Source organism: Ovis aries, chromosome 3 (assembly GCF_016772045.2).
Source record: "Ovis aries strain OAR_USU_Benz2616 breed Rambouillet chromosome 3, ARS-UI_Ramb_v3.0, whole genome shotgun sequence".
Lineage (NCBI taxonomy): Eukaryota > Metazoa > Chordata > Mammalia > Artiodactyla > Bovidae > Ovis > Ovis aries.
In genome coordinates this window covers 25993107-26015201 of record NC_056056.1, presented here as the reverse complement: position 1 = coordinate 26015201, position 22095 = coordinate 25993107, and the positions used below count along the sequence as shown (strand labels likewise).

The following is a 22095-nucleotide window of genomic DNA, read 5'->3' as shown; positions in this document are numbered from 1 at the left end:
ATTGTTCAATTTTTGAATGTGCTAATGGTATTGCAATTACACTCTAAAAAAACCTTTATCTTTTGGAAATATATGCTAAAATTTTACTGCATTGAGAATTTACTTCAAAATAATTCATTGGTGTGGGGCTGGGAGGACAGGAAGGAGTCACTGATCATACAAGATGGCTGCCACTGCTGCTGCTAAGTCACTTCAGTCGTGTCCAACTCTGTGCGACCCCATAGACGGCAGCCCATCAGGCTCCCTGACCCTGGGATTCTCCAGGCCAAGAATACTGGAGTGGGTTGCCATTTCCTTCTCCAAAGTATGAAAATGAAAAGTGAAAATGAAGTCGCTCAGTTGTGCCCGACTCTTAGCGACCCCTTGGACTGCAGCCCACCAGGCTCCTCCGTCCATGGGATTTTCCAGGCAAGAGTACTGGAGTGGGGTGCCATTGCCTTCTCCACAAGATGGCTATGAATTAATAATTATGACAATTATTTTAGCTGAGTGACAGGTACAGAGGAATTTAATGACATATTCTCTCTTTTTTTGTACATATACAATTCTCCATCAAAAAATGTTTTAAGAAAAGTCTATTAAGCACCTTGTGTGGCTATGCACTGTGATACATGTTTTCATATACATTATTGTGCACCCTTTAACTCCCAGCAACTCATGTAGTACCTCAGTGTAAGCAATGAGTAATTATCCTTGAATGAATGACTTCATTTAATTCTCCCGCAGTCCTAGCGGTAGATCCTATACCTGTGTCACAAATAGAGAAACCTCAGGCTCAGGCTTCAGCCAACATTATACAGATTTATAGGGCAAACTTTTTCCACTATGCTTCAAACATTTAACTTTTTTAACTGGAAGGAGGAAGGTCTTTAACTGGCTGGTCTTCAATTTTATATATTTTATTAGTCAGCCTCAATAAAGAATGCTCTATACTCTGGTAGGGGATTTGGTACTAGCATGTCAAGGATACATGCAGTCTCTGATCAGGCACATCCATGTGTACCAAAGGCATCTGGCCACAGGGTAGAAAACTCAAGTGCTATTTTCATTCTCTTCCTCAAGAGCTTCACTTCATTGCATCAATCCTCCTGCCTACTATCAACACAAATCACAAATGGTGAGGACACCATATACTGTATTTGGCCACCTTGTGTCTCCTGGTGTTTGTCAGATTGAAAAGAAAGAAAAAAGATGTCAAAAATCCAAGATATTCTCTGACAGTTTAAACTAAACTCCACATTGATCTACTTCTCTCCAAGTGGCATCCATAAAGCCTTTCCAAAGCCATTAACCTCTTACCACTCTCTTTGCTTTATGCTCTCAAAATCACTCTATAAATGCTCTCAAAACTGTGTCTTTTAAAGGTCGACACATATCCATGCACACATGTGCATGGGTGGCTTTGATAACGCACTTGATTTGCTCAAAAAAGTAAGAAAGGCATAACAAATACAAGCCACTTCTACTTGCTTTATTGGGCAGAACCACTCTTTAAAATCAATTCCATAAAAGTAAACAAACAAACAAACAAATAAAACCTAGATTCTTTTGTCCTTCCCACTTGTCCAAAATCTACATTAGTCCTATCATCGAAGGAGAAGTGGGGGGCATTTTTCTGCATTAATACTGCAGTCTTTAAGGAATAATCATCTGGAAAAGCTGTATTTCATTCTATTAACTTTCAAAGAAAAATCATATATGTTTTTTAAAAGGGTGATGTGCTGTGCTTCAGTCGTGTCCAACTGTGTGTGACCTCATGGACTCTAGCCCACCGGGCTCCAAGGGAATTCTCCAGGCAAGAATACTGGAGTGGGTTGCCATGCCCTCCTCCAGGGGATCTTCCCAACCCAGGGATCGAACCCTGGTCTCCTGCACTGCGGGCGGATTCTTTACCATCATGCTAAATTCTATTTCCAGCCATGCTGTGTGAGAATATTCCAAATAAAATGAAACAAATGTAAATAGAAGTGAAAATCTAAATTCCATCCACATCCACATATTGAGCATCCTCTCACCAGGAACCTTCCCTGGTGATGACCTTCTCCCAGAGCAAGTGCCCCATGCACTGGGGTGGGTAGCATGTAAGGAAAAGAAAATCAAAAGTCAGCGCTGGGTCACAGAGAAGCAGAAAGTATAATGAAATGTCGGTGGCATTGCATGGTCCACCTTGACTGTGGATTTGGAAATGGAGATGCTAGTGGTCCTTGATTCAGATCTTTGCGGATCAGATGTCTTTTTACAGCACAATCCTGAAAAAGAAATAGCTCTTTATGAGACATCGAGGAGGACATGCCCAGAGCCAGTGTGCAGGCCATACAAAGCCTCAAAGACCTGTCTAGATTTAAGTCTTTGCAGGGATCAGCATTTCCTGGGTATCCTGAGGCTTCTAAGTGGAGCCAATCCCCCCAGTAACCTTCCAAATGGCCCTTCCCAGCCCATGAGGAAGCCTGGATGCAAAGTGAATCCCACTGCCCAAGCAGAGAAAGGAAACTCTCTCCTGGTCTCTTCCACATCCATGTTCCAACAGCATTATGTGCAGCTGACAACACACCAGTGGCACAGGTCCCCAGTCACCCTAATCCAGAAGATTCATAACCCAAACACAACTTTTAAATGTTGCACTGAAAGAAATGAACCCACCAGGTCCCCTTATCCATGCTGAACTATCAGAAGCACCTAAAGAAAAGAAGACAAGGCTAAGACTCTGAAAACTTGTGCCTGAAGTGCCACTTCCCAGCTCTGTGACCTTGGATGGGAGGTTCTTGCTCAATAAAAGATGATGTACACACTTTGATGATATAACAAACACAAAAGTCTTCTGAAAACACAAAGCATAAGACACATGTAAAGCCTTATTTCAAAAATAAGAGATTAAGATAAGAGTCCCCTGGAGAAGGAAATGGCAACCCAATCCAGTATCCTTGTCTGGAAAATTCCATGGACAGAAGAGCCTGGTAGGGCTGTAGTCCATGGGGTCACAAGACAGAACACACATTCATGAGGGGGATGGAGGGAGATGGGTTGGTAGCAATAAATAGGTAGAACTAAAAAAAAAAAAAAAAAAAGATGAGTCCCCCTATCTCCTTGTTCCTGCCCCTACTTACTCCTCTCCCTCTCTTGCCACCTCCATCTGGACAGTCATACTAGAGAGGTGCTCATTTCCTCCGGATTCCATTTAGAATGGCTGACTCCCTCGGCAAACTCCAGGGATCCCTGTAACTCACCCAGCTCATCTCTAATCAGGAGAGCTGCTTTAGAAGGCTAATTCAGTGAACCCAAACGCCAGAAATCTGTCCTATTTGTAAAAAGCAAAGAACCAGAGGTGAAAGATATTCAACTAGAAATTGGAAAAACGTGGACTTTGCCACAAGAGGGGAGACTTAACTCTCCAGTAGCTACCTCATCACATCTCCAACTGAGTCACATTACATAGAGGAACCCTCAGGCAGACAGCTGGCCACCTGATGTGAAGAGCCAACTCACTGGAGAAGACCCTGAAGACTGCTGTCAGGGTGACGCAATGAGGTCCAGAGGTGGAGTGCTGGAGCACTGAATGATCTGCACCACATGAGTCATTCCCCCTGCCCTTACTTCCCAGCTCTGTTCACCTTCTCCCATAGCCTTTCAGGTGCATTTTTATCTGCACTAAACAACCCCATCCCCCCACCCCCGCCCCGGCAAGGGATTACAGTGCCTTTATAGTTCTCTTTATCCTTAGTTATCTTTATATCCTTATAGTTATCTTTATCCTCTTTATCCTTCTCTTTATTGCCTTTATAGTTCTCTTTATCCTCCACAACTCTGACCATTACTGTCACCAGACTCCAAGCTTTTCCATGGAGGGGACTATGTCTTGTCATCACCACAGCCCCAGTCCCTCATGCTAAGTGCTGCCCATGGTCTAGTGAAAGATACTCATTTTGATCTGGAAGAATCAATAAACACTCCCACTGTGACCAGATGGAGCACAGAGCATTCGGGGGCAGTGAAACTATCCTATATGATGCTGTGATGGTCCATACACGCCACTATATGTTTGTCAAAACCCATAGAAAGTTCCACACCAAGAGTGAACCCTAATATGCACTGCGGACTTCAGTCAATAATAATATGTCAGTAATAAACACTGCACCAAGGCAAGATGTGAAAAGTAGCATGAACTGTGTGGATAAGGGGAAGGTGTACATGGGAACTCAGCAATTTCTGCACAATTTTTCTGTAAACTGTTCTTAAAAAAAAAACAAAAACTGTTTTTGTGAAAGAGCTAGCAGAATGCTATAGATCAGGCATGGTGAAATGTCACATGTCTCCAGTGACCAAACAACCAAACAAGTAAGTTACACAAATGAAGTGGGCTGGTTGGGACTGTGGTGAACCACCCAGGCTTATCTCAGAGGCAAAGACTACTCGGCATGAGTCCTTTTTGAGAACAGAAGGCCAGTTTGGGTGTATCTTAACAGCATTCCTGGAAAACCCAGAAATCCTCATTTTTATTTGAAATATCTCAATCAGAATTGATCCAAAAAGTTTCTAACACTATAGGAAGTGTCAGTTGTGCAGTTGTATCCAATTCTTTGGGACCCTATAAACTGTAGCCCACCAAGATCCTCTGTCTATGGGATTTCCCAGTCAAGAAGACTGGAGGGGTTTGCCATTTCTTTCTCCAGTGGATCCTCTCAACCCAGGAATCAAACTCAGGTCTCCTGAATTGGAGGCAGATTCTTTACCATCTGAGCCACCTATATAGCTCAAGCAAAAGTGTGTCTCCAGGCCCAGCACTGCCAATAAGTCCTCAATCTGGGACTAGAGCGAGATTCTTCTCAGCTTCAGCACATAGCACTCATTTCAGGCCAGGCTAACTCAAATGGACACAAATGGAACCTGTCACAGTAAGGACTGTCACTTCCTCAAGTCTGAATTACAACCACAGAAGACAGTGGGCCACGTGGACAACAGGATCTTCCAAAGTTGACCTGCTGTGTCTCCCAGCACATAGCAACCCAGTCCTTCCAGGCCAGCCCTCTCCCTTCCTTCCTCAGTCATCTACCCCAACTGCCCCATGGATTTTTACAAACAGAAGAGTCTCCCGGATGTTTAACCCTCATTTCTGTCACTAGGTTTTTCTCCCCTTCCTTTGGTAAATGCTGGCATCAGAGAAAACACCAGACAGGCAGCTCTTACCCTTGTGGTGTTGATGTCACACACTCTGCCCTCATCCTGCCCAGCGGAACATCCATCATCATCCAAGAAGCTCCAGCCTTCTCCCCTCACTGGAAAGTGTGGGGTACAGAGGCATTTAGCGGCCAAAAAGAAAAGAATCCTGTTCTCTGGTTGTACCGGCCGAAGCAATCGCTGGGAAATCACTCTCACCTGCAGAAGAAAGTATCAGTCATGTTGTAACTCCAAGGAGAAAACACATCCAAGAAGTTTTATCTCAGACTCAACGCTCTGGGCATTTTACTAATTAGACTCATATCGTAGAGCCCAATCAGACTCCCAGGACCCATCACTCCCCCTGGTCACGTGGCTAATGGAGACATCACGAAGTGATTCGCAACCACTTTCAGGCTCCAGGACTCAGATCTTGACTGCAGTGGACACCTGGGGCATCTCCACTGACCCCAAAGCCAACAAAACATCCATAACATGAGGTCCTAGAATTAGGACATTAGTCACTCACCTCCCGCACTGTTTCTTCCAGGAGCATCATTTTCCTAGCTAAGTCATCAAGGATATACTTATAAAAAGACCCTGATGTTGGGAAAGATTGAGGGCAGGAGGGGGCAACAGGGGATGAGATGTTGCATACCATCACCAACTGCAGTTCACGGTGTCACAAAGAGTCAGACATGACTTAGCAACTGAACAACAACATATTTATAAACTTCTAATTGAATACCTTTAATCCATATTAGAGACCAAGTTTTGAGTGTGACTGCACTAATAGAATGAATACTGCTGCTCTAATTTGAAATCAATAGGTTTCAAAGGCTGGCCAAATTCAATGTTGCTTCATTAGTCACTGTCGTCTTTCACAGATCAGACATGACTACACAGGCTAGATCAAAGTTCTCTAGTTAAGTGTGTGTGTGTGTGTGTGTGTGTGTGTGTGTGTGTGTGTGTGTGTGTGTTATGTATGAGGGAGAGTTAATAAGAAAATAAGAGGAAATTTTTCATTTTTTCTCTCTGAATAAATAAAGCAAAAAAACCTTTACTTGCCAACAAGGTAAGCTTTGCCTCATGGTGGTGCTTTCCCATGGTAGCATCTAAGCATCTACCTATTGATTTTCATGTTTTCCAATCAATGCTAAGTTTAAAGGGGAAATGGGGAAGAGAAAGAAGAAAGGATTGATCCTGAGCTTCAGAAAAAGTGAAAGACATGCTTCCAGCTGCGTCAGTCACTGCAAACTTTCATTATAGGCGAAGCTCTGCCTGATATTATCCGGGCACTGGGATTACAAACAAGATGCAGCCCCTACCCTCGCCCCCATCTCGGAGCCCATAGGACCGAAGCCAAAGAACCAACACGCGGAGGTGTCCTACCGACACCCAGGGGGCAACGGGGCGGGAAGCAAAGCAGGAACCACAAGCCGGTCCCAGCAAGGGCCAGAGCAACCCTGCAGTGAATTTCCACCTCTAACAGAGATGGCAATGAGGAAAGATACAGGAAAAGTGCAGCTCTACCCACACTGAACTTCTGTGATTGGGACCCTTGGCAAAGAGGTAGAGAAATTTCAACACGGATAAATAAAATTCAGGAGCTAGCCTCCTCCTCCATTCCTTCTGCCCTCCCCCTCCTCACCCCCTCCACCTCCTCCTTATTCTCCTCCTCCTCCCCTTCATGGTCCTCCCCCTTCCCCTCCTTTCCCCCCTCCCCCCTCCACCTCCTCCTTATTCTCCCCCTCCTCCCCCTTACCATTCTCCCCCTCCTCCTTCTCATCTTCCTCTTCCTCCTCATCCTTCTGCTCCCCCTTCTCCTCTCCCCCTCTCCATCTCCACCTCCTCCTCTTCCTTATTCTCTCCCTCCTCCCCCTTAACGTCCTCCTCCTCATCTTCCACGGCCTCTCAGCAGAACCTCAAAGGGTTAGCCTCAGATATTTGTGTTCCACTGGAAATGTAGAAATGTCGTGCCTTTTTTAAAGGGTACAGCACACAAATATAGGCTTCCTTTCCCTACCAGTCACCTTTCCAAAAGTAGCACATTTTAAAGGAAGGTAAGATTAATCTGGATAATTAACTAACTACAAACAGCTTTGATATGACTACATTAATTACTGAAGAAAAAAAAAATCAACAAAGTCCTTAGGCTATTCAGCACTTCTGAGAAACCTCAGCACTGCTGGACACTGGCTCATCACCTTCTCAGGATGGGGCTGGTCCAGGGACAGACTGTGACCTTACCCAAATGTATCATTTTTACAGAAACTGGTGCCCAGTGGGCACTAATGTCTGATGCATGAACAACATCCTAAGCTGCCTTTTTCTCTCTTCTTCCCCTGAAAATTAGAATTCTTGTGCCTTGCCTCATTTCCCCTCACCATGATTTCTGTCCAAAAGACTGGGTTTTTCAAAAACACGTAAACTCAATCAATATTTCTCTATATGAATTTATGTAAGTTCGGGCATCTCTATAGTGGGGTTAATGGTGACCTCTTCCAAGAGGACCTATGCCATACCCACACCCAGAGGCCCTGTCCCTGAGGCAGAGCACTGCCGACCCATACCTCCAAAGGAGACGCTCAAACACAGTTCTGTCTCAGTCTCATTTGAATAGAGTTCTAAAGAATATCAAGGAGAGATAAGAAAGTCTTCCTCAGTGATCAGTGCAAAGAAATAGAGGAAAAGAACAGAATGGGAAAGACTAGAGATCTCTTCAACAAAATTAGAGATACCAAGGGAACATTTCATGCAACGATGGGCTCAATAAAGGACAGAAATGGTATGGACCTAACAGAAGCAGAAGATATTAAGAAGAGGTGGCAAGAATACACAGAAGAACTGTACAAAAAAGATCTTCACGACCCAGAAAATCACGATGGTGTGATCACTCTCTTAGAGCCAGACATCTTGGAATGTGAAGTCAAGTGGGCCTTAAGAAGAGTCACTACGAACAAAGCTAGTGGAGGTGATGGAATTCCAGTGGAGCTGTTTCAAAGCCTAAAAGATGATGCTGTGAAAGGACTGCACTCAATATGCCAGCAAATTTGGAAAACTCAGCAGTGGCCACAGGACTGGAAAAGGTCAGTTTTCATTCCAATCCCAAAAAAAGGCAATGCCAAAGAATGCTCAAATGACCACACAATTGCACTCATCTCACACACTAGTAAAGTAATGCTCAAAATTCTCCAAGCCAGGCTTCAACAATACATGAACCATGAACTTCCAGATGTTTAAGCTGGTTTTAGAAAAGGCAGAGGAATCAGAGATCAAATTGCCAACATCCGCTGGATCATGGAAAAAGCAAGAGAGTTCCAGAAAAACATCTATTTCTGCTTTATTGACTATGCCAAAGCCTTTGACCATGTGCATCACATTAAACTGTAGAAAATTCTTACAGAGATGGGAATACCAGACCACCTGACCTGCCTCTTGAGAAACCTATAAGCAGGTCAGGAAGCAACAGTTAGAACTGGACATGGAACAACAGACTGGTTCCAAATAGGAAAAGGAGTACATCAAGGCTGTATATTGTCACCCTGCTTATTTAACTTATATGCAGAGTACATCATGAGAAACACTGGGCTGGATGAAGCACAGGCTGGAATCCAGATTGCTGGGAGAAATGTCAATCACCTCAGATATGCAGATGACATCACCCTTATGGCAGAAAGTGAAGAGGAGCTAAAAAGCCTCTTGATGAAAGTGAAAGAGGAGAGTGAAAAGGTTGGCTTAAAGCTCAACATTCAGAAAACTAAGATCATGGCATCCAGTCCCATCACTTCATGGCAAATAGATGGGGAAACAGTGGAAACAGTGTCAGACTTAATTTTTTGGGGCTCCAAAATCACTGCAGATGGTGACTGCAGCCATGAAATTAAAAGATACTTACTCTTTGGAAGAAAAGTTATGACCAACCTAGACAAAATGTTAAAAAGCAGAGACATTACTTTGCCAACAAAGGTCCGTGTAGTCAAGGCTATTGTTTTCCAGTGGTCATGTATGGATATGAGAGCTGGACTGTGAAGAAAGCTGAGCGCCAAAGAATTGATGCTCTTGAACTGTGGTGTTGGAGAAGAGTCCCTTGGACTGCAAGGAGATCCAACCAGTCAATCCTCCAGGAAATCGGTCCTGAATGTTCATTGGAAGGACTGATGTTGAAGCTGAAGCTCCAATACTTTGGCCACCTGATGCGAAGAACTGATTCACTGGAAAAGACCCTGATGCTGGGAAAGATTGAAGGCAGGAGAAGAAGGGGATGATAGAGGATAGAGATGGTTGGATGGCATCACCAACTCAATGGACATGAGTTTGAGTAAACTCTGGGAGTTGGGTGATGGACAGGGAGGCCTGGCGTGCTGCAGTCCATGGGGTCACAAAGAGTCACACAAGACTGAGTGACTGAACTGAACTGATGTGAATTTATGTCAGTTCACCCCCGGCTTACAGCATTCATACACTGGGTGTGACCTTTCCATGTAAAATGATAACTAGCATTTTCTGAGTCCCTACAACACACCAGGAACCTTCCCATTTTACTTGTGGGACACTGAGGTTCAAAGACACTGTTTGCCCAAAGCTCCACATCTGTGAGTACCAGAGATGGGATTCAAACTCAGGTAGGTCTGCCTGATTTCAATGAGTATAGAAAATCAAGATCCTCTTCTAGCCCTTGGGGGAAAATAAGGAAGGGTTGGGAGAGATGGCAGACGTGGCCCAAACCAGCAAGTCTGAGGGGAAGAAAAATGTGTACACCTGACATATTCCCCTCTTCCTGCTGAACAATCCCACCAACTGGCTCTGTTTCTGTGTTCCCATCATCCCTATCTGTGTGCAACTGTTCAAAAAAAAAAAAGACTGGAGCATTCATGATTTTGCACTTATGCACTTATGCTGGTTTCTGACTTTGTTGAGTGATTCAGCAGGATCCTGGCAAAACACATCAACCTCATTCAAGTATCTCCAGCCTCCACAGAATTCCTCTCTTTACAGGACAAAGGGAGACCCTCGGTGGCATCCTTGGGCTCTCGTCCAGCCTGGCTATATTTCCTGCTGGGCTAAGTACAGCTTTCAAAAATGAATACGATGACCGCCTCCAGTACTGAGAGGGGAAAGGTGAAGATTAAGTGGCAGATCGGACTCTTTCATCACCCGGAGGCCTGACATCCAATCTTGTAACAGAACGAGGAGAATCAAACGGACGAGCAGACAGTACACAAGACTGATAATGATGCCCTGCATCATTCTCCCAGAGAATCACAGGAATAATGTTGCTCTCCCAAAATTAAACTTCAAAACCAGCGCCTGAGAACTTAAAGCAGCACGCCAAGCAACACTGCCGCCGAGGTCTGTGTCCTCTGAGTGTACAGAGAATGCTGAGAGCACCTGTCACTGCCCTGCTCACATTCTTCTGAAATGTTGTCACTTCAGTGCCACCCACAAGACTGAGAAGCCTGCAGCTAGGGACAGTATCCTAATATCAATCTTCAAATTAATTGTCTCTGTTATACAACGACACCGGACAGGTTTTTGTTTTTATTTTTGTTTTTAGCCAATTCCTCTCCCCCAGGCCAACAAGACTAAAAAGTAAATTAATTAAAAGAATCAATATGGATAATGAAAGGCAGAGGATCAGCAATGGAAGCAGAGGAAGAAAGTGTCAAAGATCAAAATTGGTTGCCAAGATCCATTCCAGCACTTTCTAAAGGAGAAGAGTTTTATCCTGAAGACACAGCATCTCCAACAGTGATTAAGTCTCCAGAGCTCAGAGTCTCAGGTATCATTACGTACTCCCAAACCTCCCCTTGTTCTGCCTCTCAGCTCCTTGAGGCACCTGCTGGAGATTTCAGTTCCCAGCTTCCTTGCCAACACAGAGCAAATAAGCTATGCAGCTGACACAAGTGTCCACTCTGTCCACCACTTCTATTTAAAGAGTGGAACTTAGTAAAGCAAACAGAAGTTTATTTACTCAGCTCTGGGACACCTGAGTTTCTGAAGTCGCAAGTCTGAGACAGAGCTGACTCCCATCCGTGATAAGGTTACCAGGTAAATGACACCTTGGAGCACCCGCCCCTAGCAACCGGCCAACTTCCCTGGAGACATGCTGACCTTGCAAACTTCTATAGCAGGGACTCTTAGCCTCAGCATCACTGACATTGAGGCCAGATAATTCTTTTTTTCCTGGGGGATGGCCTATGCACTACAGGACATTTAGCAGCATCTCTGGCCTCTACCGAAAGGCTTCCCAGGTGTCTCAGTCACAAAGAATCCACCTGGCAATGCAGGAGACACAGGTGTGATCCCTGGGTAAAGAAGATGCCCTAGAGGAGCAAGATCCTTCCTGGAGGAGCGAATGGCAACCCACTCCAGGATTCTTGCCTGGGAAATTCCACGGACAGAGGAGCCTGGTGGGCTACAGACCATGGGGTCACAGGAGTCAGGCATGACTGAGCGACTGAGTATGCAGACATGCCTGGACGCTACCTGCTAGATGCCAGCAGTATACCTCCTTACTGCCCCCAGGGTGTGACAATCAAAATGTCTCCATATACTGCCAAATCCCCCGCCCCGCCCCCCACCCCCCCAGAGCAAAATCAACAAGCAGCGTGAAAAACACGTCAGACACCTATACGGGAGCTGGAAGTTCAGAAAGGTCAGAATGACAGATTGTACTAATACTTCATCTGCTGACAGGGGCTGGGGAAATTTCCCCAAAACACATATTCTTTTAGAATTCAGTGCTGGCATTTCTGGTGCCAGACAAGCAAAATTTTGCAAATGAGGAAAGATAAAAGCAAGGTTAACCTTTTGTTGAAAGTCAAAGCATGCGTCACACAACTTGAATCTTGAGTCTAGTGTAAAGATTAGTGATTTTCTCAGAGTCAGTCTTCTGTTTGCTAATATTTTCCGTGCTAGAATAACACCCAGGGCCACACACTCATACAGTTTCAACGATATGGCCTACTTCCTGTGGGCTGGGTGCTCCTGCTGGCCATACCCACTCCTAATCAAATCTGCCAATCTTGTGGAAACTCTTGATCTGCCACAAAATATCAGTTTGGTAGTCTTGCCCCTATTTATCATCTACAGACCAATTTCCCATAAAATCTAAGAGTCATGATGCGATTCAAGTACAAAGAAAAGGTAAACGCTGACCCTACCTCTAGCCTGCTTCATTAGTAAGAACTGTGGTCAAGGATTTTGCTTAAATAAAGCTAAAATAACACAATCAGGCCACCACAGTAGAATTTAATGTGCCAGTAACATCATATTTAAATCCTATAATCCAAAGCAATCAGAATAATACAACCCTGTCTAGGCAATTCAGAAAGTAGTTTACTAAGAATATCTATCTCCAAATGACTTATTTTTTCCAAATTATCAAATTTCAGTGGAGAATGAGCATGTGGACTGGGAAGGGGAGGATGGGACAAACTGGGAGACTAGCGCTGACATATATACCTACCATGTGTAAAAACAGCTAGTGCGAAGCTGCTGAGTAGCACAGGAAGCTGGTGCTCTAATGACCTGGAGGGGTGGGATGGGGGAAGTGAGAGGGAGGCTCAAGAGGGAAGGGATATATGTATATATATATATATAGATGATTCACTTTGTCGTACAGCAGAAACTAATACAACATTATAAAGCAATTATACTCCAATAATAAAATAATAAATGAATAAAATATGAAAGTGATAGTGAAAGCCGCTCAGTCATGTCTGACTCTTTGTGACCCCACAGACTATACAGTCCATGGAATTCTCCAGGCCAGAATACTGGAGTGGGTAGCCTTCCCTTCACCAGGGGATCTTTCCAACCAAGGGATCAAACCCAGGTCTCCCACATTGCAGGTAGATTCTTTACCACCTGAGCCACAAGGGAAGCCTAAAATATAAAATATAGAGGCCATTAAAAAAGCAATACCTTAAGTCAATAGGAAAAATCCTTAAATTAACAAAGTTGTTTTTTTTTTTTCCTTCCTTTTGCTCTGTCTCAAGAGGAAAATGACGGCTTCCCAGGATCTAAATATTCAGGAATTAAAAATAAATTGATAGGAATTCTGGTATTCAGAGAGAAAACCAGTAAGTGCTTGCTAAAGCAAGGCCTCTAAATGATATTTGAAAGGTTAATACAAATTATACTTCTCTTGGCCACCCAGAATGAGGGAATGCAATAGCATCCCCAGAAATCCCAAGGGCTGCAAGTGTGGTAACTGAACACCACTGCCCTCCCCCAGGGTTATGTTCCTAGACGACCTCCCCTGGGGAGCAGTAAAAGGCAGCAGGCCGCTGCTGAGTCATCTTCAAACACAACCCACAAACAGGAAGGTAAGGAAGGTCCTGTGGAAGGCTGTGCACCTCATACAGAAAAGCAAAACCACACTGCCACTGACCCTAGTCCTCCTCCACGACTGCCACCATTCCACTGGCCCCGGGGAGGAATGCCCTGGCTCCCTCCGCTTTGCAGGAGTCCCCCAGCTTCACCGCTGACAAGCAGGGGTTCAGCCTGCAGCCAGGAAACAGGAAAATCATCCCACCTGGGGACTTTAGACTTTGAGGTCAGTCTTATCTGTCCCCACGTTTGCAATGACACGACTGATGCCTCCAACATCTGCACTAACACAGTGATAAAATGATCAACTGAAAGGAAACAGTTCTGTGAGTACAGGGCTTGGGCGAGGGGCGGCAAGGGGTGGGCGTGGAATCTATCATGCAATGATAGTAGCAGTGTCAACTGATTAAAGGAAATCTGGAGGACACTAATAATGTATATCACAAAATCCCACAGTTTCACCCTTTGGAATGTATCCTGAGGAAATAAATCAGACACATGTCCAAGCATGTGGATACAACAATGTCACTGAATCATTAATTATTCATAAGAGTGAAAAAGCAACCTAAAAGTCCATTGATAGGGGAATGGTGAAATAAGATTAGGAGCGGGCCATGCCAAAGAATACTCTGTGGCCATTAAAAATGCTACATGATCATAATAGCTCCGCATACCAAGTCAGGCTCCTCTTTAAGTGTTCACACCTGAACCCACTTAATCCTCACAACACCTGGACTAGTAGTATTTCCACTGGGTTATTTTACAGAGGGAGCAACTGGCAAACAGAGAAGTTAACTAACTCTCCAGAGTCAGTAGCTCCTAAGTGATGTTTGGTGGTTTAAATTCAAATAATAATGCTCTAAAGCCCTGTTCATCCACTGGACTCCACTGCCCAGAGAGTCAAGAAAAGTAAGTCACAAAATGGTAAGTAAGAGAAGAAAATAATTATAATACAACAGTGTCATGATCTGATCTTTATAAACTATATGTGCCTTTATGAAATGGGGAAAAAAAAAACTATACAAATACGCCCCAAAATGTTAAACACGTTCTCTCTGAATGATGGAATTTGGGGTGATTTTTGCCTTCTATTCTGTATCTCTCAGCATTCTGTGAATTTCTTTAAAGTATTACAAAAACACTGGAGAAAACAGTTATTTCTACTTGGGAAAATAAAAGGTCATAAGCAGCCCCGGTCAGTATTTGGGAAGGGGGGAGAGACAGGCGAGCAGCCACTAAGTCAACTTACTGGTCCGGGTGAGACAGAGCCCTCTGCCGACGTGCTCTGGCGTCATGCGTAGGCTTACAAGCTTCTGCCTTTCATTCCGTCTGCTTTAAGGCAGGCCTGTCCTGGAAATAACGGAAGACAAAACACAACATGGCTCTTGCCCTCTGTGCTTAAGGAGCTTAGACAATGCTGGAGGAGAGTAAATAGGTAAATAAACAACTGCAAACCCAAGGCAGAATAGCAATACAAGAGGAGATACTGAGGAGGTGCTGCGGTTCAGAGAAAGCAAAGGGTCCCCTGGAACGGGGAAGCAGGGACACCGCCTGACCAGGTGTATCAGAGCTGAGCCCTAAGAGTTGGGTCAGATACGAACAAGCAAAGGAGAACTGTTGAGAGTAAGGCTGCTCTCCAAGTAGAGGAAAGAATTCGTGTAATATGTGGGGACTAAAATGTCTATAGTAGGTAGAGAGCAGAAAATGGATGGACTCGCCCAAGATGTAGCCATATGACCTAGACTTCTCGATCTTACTTTTTTTTTTTGGCTGTACCTTGTGACTTGTGGGATCTTAGTTCCCCAACCAGGGATTCCTCAATAGTGGAAGCTCAGAGTCCTAACCACTGGACTGCCAAGGAAGTCCCTGGACATATTTAAGTAGATTCTTTCTTCTCAGAATATGAAGAACTTGTACTGTCCACACCTTTGTGAGCTGGGAGTTACCCAGGTGAGAGACGTCTCCATAGAAGCAAAATGGATTGCATGTGGCCATACAGAGAATCTGCTGAAACATCAGACCACACCCCAGGTATCCTGAACTATTCAGTCACAAGGAACAGTCAGAGAAATTCAGCTTTCAGTTCAGTCGTTTAATCATGTCTGACTCTTTGCGATCCCATGGTCTGCAGCACGCCAGGCTTCCCTGCCCACCACCAACTCCTGGAGCTTGCTCAAACTCATGTTCATTGAGTCGGTGATGCCATCCAACCATCCCATCCTCTGTCGTCCCCTTCTGCTCCCGCCTTCAATCTTTCCCAGCATCAAAGTCTTTTCAAATGAGTCAATTCTTCGAATCAGGTGGCCAAAGTATTGGAGTTTCAGCTTTAACACCAGTCCTTCCAATGACTATTAAGGACTGATTTCCTTTAGGATGGACTGGGTAGGATCTCCTTGCAGTCCAAGGTATTCTCAAGAGTCTTCTCCAACACCACAGTTCAAAAGCATCAAATTTTCAGCTTTCTTTATAGTCCAACCCTCACATCCATACATCACTACTGAAAAAACTATAGCTTTGACTATGCCAAAGCCTTTGACTGTGTGGGTCACAACAAGCTGTGGAAAATTGTTAAAGAGATAGGAATACCAGACCACCTTACCTGCCTCCTAAGAAATCTGTGTGGAGGTCAAGAAGCAAGTTAGAACCAGACATGGAACAACAGACTGGTTCCAAATCAGAAAAGGAGTACGTCAAGGCTGTATATTGTCACCCTGTTTATTTAACTTATATGCAGAGTACATCATGAGAAATACTGGGCTGGATAAAGCATAAGCTGGAATCAAGATTGCTGGTAGAAATATCAATAACCTCAGATATGCAGATGATACCACCCTTATGGCAGAAAGTGAGGAGAAACTGAAGAGCCTCTTGATGAAGGTGAAAGAGGACAGTGAAAAAGTTGGCTTAAAACTCAACATTCAGAAAACTAAGATCATGGTATCTGGTCCCATCACTTCATGGCAAATAGATGGGGAAACAGTGGAAACAGTGACAAACTTCATTTTGGTGGGGGGGGGGGCTCCAAAATCACTGCAGATGGTGACTGCAGCCATGAAATTAAAAGATGCTTGCTCCTTGGAAATAAAGTTAAGACCAACCTAGACACCTAGACAGCTTATTAGAGAAGGCAATGGCACCCCACTCCAGTACTCTTGCCTGGAAAATCCCACGGATGGAAGAGCTGGTGGGCTGCAGTCCATGGGATCGCTGGGAGTCGGGCACGACTGAGAGACTTCACTTTCACTTTTCACTTTCATGCACTGGAGAGGGAAATGGCAACCCACTCCAGTGTTCTTGCCTGCAGAATCCCAGGGACAGGGGAGCCTGGTGGGCTGCCGTCTATGGGGTAGCACAGAGTCGGACACGACTGAAGTGACTTAGCAGCAATAGCAGACAGCTTACTAAAAAGCAGAGACTTTACTTCGCCAACAAAGGTCCGTCTAGTCAAAGCTGTGGTCAGAGAAATTAAAACAAAAAACCCTTTGGCATTAACACTGTTCTAGAATATCTGAAAAATTAGAAGCTACCACTGAGTAGAATAGTGCACCAGGAACTGCAGTGATCCAAAATGGTTAGATCGTCTTTAATGAATTAACATAGAAGAACTTATGTTGCTAAGTTATAAATTGGTTTTAATATTCTGGTAACTGTATTTCCATACAGTTGGATTCTTTTATAGTCTATGGCTTTTTTTTTTTTTTTTTTTTGCATTTAAAAATGCTATTTTGAAAAGTGGTCCATAGACCTCCCAGGACTGCCAGAGGATTCCATAGCACAAAAAAGTTAAGAATGTAAAATTGTCAATCACGTCATGTTACTCCGGTAGTAACTTCCATCTTACTCAGAGTAAAAGTTCCCTTCCCTGGCCTGACTCATCTGATTTCATCTCCTGCTCCTCTCACTCCCTTTCACTGCCATCTGGCATCAGTTCAGTTCAGTCGCTCAGTCGTGTCTGACTCTTTGCCACCCCATGAATCACAGCACGCCAGGCCTCCCTGTCCATCACCAACTCCCAGAGTTCACTCAGACTCAACGTCCATTGAGTCCGTGATACCATCCAGCCATCTCATCCTCGGTCGTCCCCTTCTCCTCCTGCCCCCAATCCCTCCCAGCATCAGAGTCTTTCCCAATGAGTCAACTCTTCACATGAGGTGGCCAAAGTACTGGAGCTTCAGCTTTAGCATCATTCCTGCCAAAGAAATCCCAGGGTTGATCTCCTTCAGAATGGACTGGTTAGATTTCCTTGCAGTCCAAGGGACTCTCAAGAGTCTTCTCCAACACCACAGTTCAAAAGCATCAATTCTTCGGTGCTCAGCCTTCTTCACAGTCCAACTCTCACATCCATACATGACCACAGAAAAAACCATAGCCTTGACTAGACGGACCTTAGTTGGCAAAGTAATGTCTCTGCTTTTGAATATACTATCTAGGTTTCTTCCAAGGAGTAAGCGTCTTTTAATTTCATGGCTGCAGTCACCATCTGCAGTGATTTTGGAGCCCAAAAAAATAAAGTCTGACACTGTTTCTACTGTTTCCCCATCTATTTGCCATGAAGTGATGGGACCGGATGCCATGATCTTCGTTTCCTAAATGTTGAGCTTTAAGCCAACTTTTTCACTCTCCTCTTTCACTTTCATCAAGAGGCTTTTAGCTCCTCCTCACTTTCTGCCATAAGGGTGGTGTCATCTGCATATCTGAGGTTATTGATATTTCTCCCGGCAATTTGGATTCCAGCTTGTGTTTCTTCCAGTCCAGCATTTCTCATGATGTACTCTGCATAGAAGTTAAATAAGCAGGGTGACAATATACAGCCTTGACGTACTCCTTTTCCTATTTGGAACCAGTCTGTTGTTCCATGTCCAGTTCTAACTGTTGCTTCCTGACCTGAATACAGATTTCTCAAGAGGCAGGTTAGGTGGTCTGGTGTTCCCATCTCTTTCAGAATTTTCCACAGTTTATTGTGATCCACACAGTCCAAGGCTTTGGCATAGTATGCCATCTGGCATATTGGTCTCTTTGGTTGCATGCTCAGTTGCTCAGCTGTGTCCAGCTCTGCGACCCATGGACTGTAGCCCGCCAGGCCCCTCTGTGAGTGGAATTTTCCAGGCAAGGATACTGAAGTGAATTGACATCTCCTTCTCCAGGGGATCTTCCCAATGCAAGTACTGGTCTCTGTAACAGTCCTTAATCCTGCCAAGTGAGGCACATTCCTGCCTCAGGGCCTTTGCACTGGTTGATCTTTGTGCCTCGAATGCTCTGCGTCCCGGTGATTGAATCCCACATCCTTCTTCCTCACATCCTTCAGGTCTTTACTCAAATAACAGCTTCCAAATGATGCTTTCCTTGTTTACCCTATCTAAAACATCCCTCGATGAAACTCCTAGCCCCCTTCATTACTGTATTTTTTCTCCTTAGCATTTGTTAACCTGTAAAATACATAGAGATATATGCTTTGTTTCTCTATCTTATTTATAGTTTGTTTCCCCACTTGGATATGAGCCCCATAAAGGCAGAAATTTTTATCTTATACTTCACTGTATCCCCAGCACCTTGAACCTCACATGACACATATGAGGTTCTCAAAATTTGCATACTGAATTGATTGATGCATCAATTAGTTGGTTGACATTTATCATATATCTTGGCTACTGGCTGCTTCCACACCATGTCGAATTTAAAAGTCTCTGTTGCCCACTGGGAGGAAAGAAAAATCTCACAAAATATGCTTTTGAAACTGTGGTCACCACAGATGAAAAGGAGCTTACTTATCAGCCACTGCAGATAGGAGATACATTTTTTTTCCTTAATAAAAAGAGTTTTACATCAAAGACAAAATAGATAAGTTTTAACACACACAAGTTATGAATCAAGTTATAGCATAACAAATACAAAAAAGTAAATAGAAAAATTGGCATATGGCATACAACCAAATAAAAGCACACTAACTCAGAATGCAGTAGAAGTGATGCTGGTTGATATGATCATCACACAGATTTCACCTGGCAAATGATTTAAAAAAGGAAATGGACAGCTTACAAAGGCATGAGTAAATACATGTAAGAAATCATTACATGGATACTGCTTGACTTAACCTGCTGCTTTTAAAATGCAGAATTACCTGTTTGAAGGCTTTGGTGCTTATCTATTAAAATAGCAAAGCTGCCTCTAATATCGATAAAATCTGAAGCTCACAGTGCTATCTTCATAGACATATAAAGCACCTCACTCCATGCTACACACCAGGAGCGTGTGGTTTTAATAAGAACAACCTTCCTCTTGTAGGATAATCTGCCAACCAGGCAACATAAGACTGGACTTCTTGTAGTTATAAAAGGTAAGTCAAGGACAAATAAAAGAAGTTCTATTTTATATCACATACATCCCTATACAGACATGCTCAAGTCACTCACATATTAAAAAATAACACAAAATAGGGACTTCCCTGGTGGTCCAGTGGGTAAGACTCCACATTCCCAAAGCAGGGGGCCCAGGTTCAATCCCTGGTCAGGGAACTATTTTCCCCCGTGTCATAACTAAGACCAAGAACAGTCAAATAAATTAAAAAATACAAGAAATCTTCCAAATTCCTCCTTACAACACAGCTTTTCGAAAACAGTTTTTACACTCATCCTTCCTTCTTCTCCTACAATACTTGCCCTAATGCTGCACTGAGTGTTTTGCTAAAGGCACCTCCAAACAACCAAAGCCGAAGTTCGTGTCACATCTCTGGGTGACTTGCTTGTTGAAGGCATTTGTCACTGCCCACCTCCCAGCCCTTGCAGTTCACTGATGCCACTTCTCCGGCTACTTATTCTTGGTTTCCTATGAGACTCTGCTTCCTCTACCCGAACCTTAAATCTGAGTTCACAAAATAAAATACCTGCAGGGACTGAGTAAGATGAGGAGGTCACCTGGCCACTGTGACAACCTTGAGAGCACCAGTCCTGCCAGAAAAGGATCACTGCCCCTCACCTGTGAGCACCAGGGGGCCAGATGACCCCGCACTGTCAAGGATATGCATTAATCGCATTTTTATGGGAACTTTCCCAACTTTTTCAATGTCATCAATTTCATGGTTTACGTGTTAATACTGTCAGCCAAATCAACAGATCTGTAGCCTGGATACAGCCTATGGACCTCAAATTTGTGTCATTTCCCCCATCCCATGGGTTTCTCATCTCGCTGCTCTTCTCCCTGAAAATTTCACTCGACTCAAGAGCCCAGGTGTGAAACTCCAGCCCAGAGCCCCCTCCTATCTTGTGGATTCACGGAACTGCCTACTGGATGTATCCATTCGAATATCCTAATGGGATCTTGAAATAAAGTACGTGTACACTTTCCCTTCATCCTCTGTTTCCAAGCATCTCTCAGGTCCCTTTCCTTCCCCTCTCTCTCCTGCCTCTGCTTCAATTCAGACACACAGTGTTTCCCATGGTTTACTCAATAGACTTCTGACTGCCTCCCCACCCAGGCCTGTCTACGTTCTCTACCCTCAAATTCCTTCTTCCATCCAAGCTAAAGCTGCCTTCTAAAAGGCACAGCCTTGTATAACACAGGGAACTCAAACTGGTGCTCCGTGACAACCTAGAGGGGGCGGGGTATGGGAGGGAGTGGGTCCAAGAGGGAGTGGACACATGTACACTATGGATGACTCACGCTGTCGTATAGCAGAAACCAACACAACATCGTGAAGCTATTATCCTCCAATTTAAGGGTTTTTTTTTTAAAGGAAAAAAGATAAATAAATAAAATGCACAACCTTAACATGCTCTGATGGCTCCTTGGCCTTCAGGATAAACTCTGGATCCACACTGCTTGAGTCTGAATCTGCCCAAAATTTAATCTAAGACCAAGGCCATGCGGGCTCAGTCATGTCCAACTCTTTCGTGACCCCATGGGCTGCAGCCCACCAGGCACCTCTGTCCATGGGATTTTTCAGGCCAGAATACTGGAGTGGGCTGCCATTTCCTCCTCCAGGGGATCTTCCCCACCCAGGGATAGAACCCACATCTCCTGCATTGACAGGTGTATTCTTTCCCATTACACCACCTAAGAAGAGCACTATGTAAATACTTATTATTCTATTTTATCATTAAGCATTGCCAGAGCCCTGAGTGTCATCTGAGTAAGACCTGGAATTCTAAGTACACAGAGACTGACCCATCTCTTTGATGCTACCTTTACCCCCACCCCAGCCCCCCAGGTAGACACACCTGCACCAGGTCCACCCACAGCAACAATGAGAAGCCAGCAAAATTCACCGGCAGAGCTTTAGTGTCCTGTGTCTCTTTCAGTGCACGCCTCCCTCGCTTCCAGCCAACACCCTTCTTGCGTTTGCCCTGTTCCCCTTTCAAAACCAGTAGGAAGTGCGGTGAGGTTAGTCTTCATGCTCAGGTATGAAGTGATGCCTCTGGACACTTCTCACAACACCAAGGGCTCTTTGGATACAAACAACAGCAACTGGGCTGGCTCACTGACAAATCCAATCTTTGAAGGCTCTTTGAAGCTCTGTGGGCCAAAGGGAAGCCTGAAGATGCACACGTGGCCACAGACAGGAGCCAGGGCACTTCTGAAGGACACGGAGACAGAAACAACTGACAGAAGCAG

The 22095-nt window shown here is 44.4% G+C and overlaps 1 protein-coding gene across 6 annotated transcripts in view; it reads right to left on the bottom strand.

Annotated features, from left to right (window-relative positions):
* KCNS3 (potassium voltage-gated channel modifier subfamily S member 3) overlaps positions 1 to 22095 on the bottom strand; it is a 47835-nt gene that overhangs the window by 9115 nt on the left and 16625 nt on the right. For 4 of the 6 annotated variants that reach the window (XM_042245824.2, XM_042245821.1, XM_042245822.2 and 1 more), the window contains 2 exons: positions 14738 to 14838; positions 5182 to 5370 (listed from right to left, as the gene is read on the bottom strand). In XM_042245824.2, coding sequence (XP_042101758.1) covers positions 5182 to 5243 — 62 coding nt within the window. In that variant the 5' untranslated portion in view covers positions 5244 to 5370; positions 14738 to 14838. The remainder of the gene's footprint in view (positions 1 to 5181; positions 5371 to 14737; positions 14839 to 22095) is intronic. The other 2 variants (XM_060413828.1, XM_042245825.1) reach the window with 1 other exon arrangement.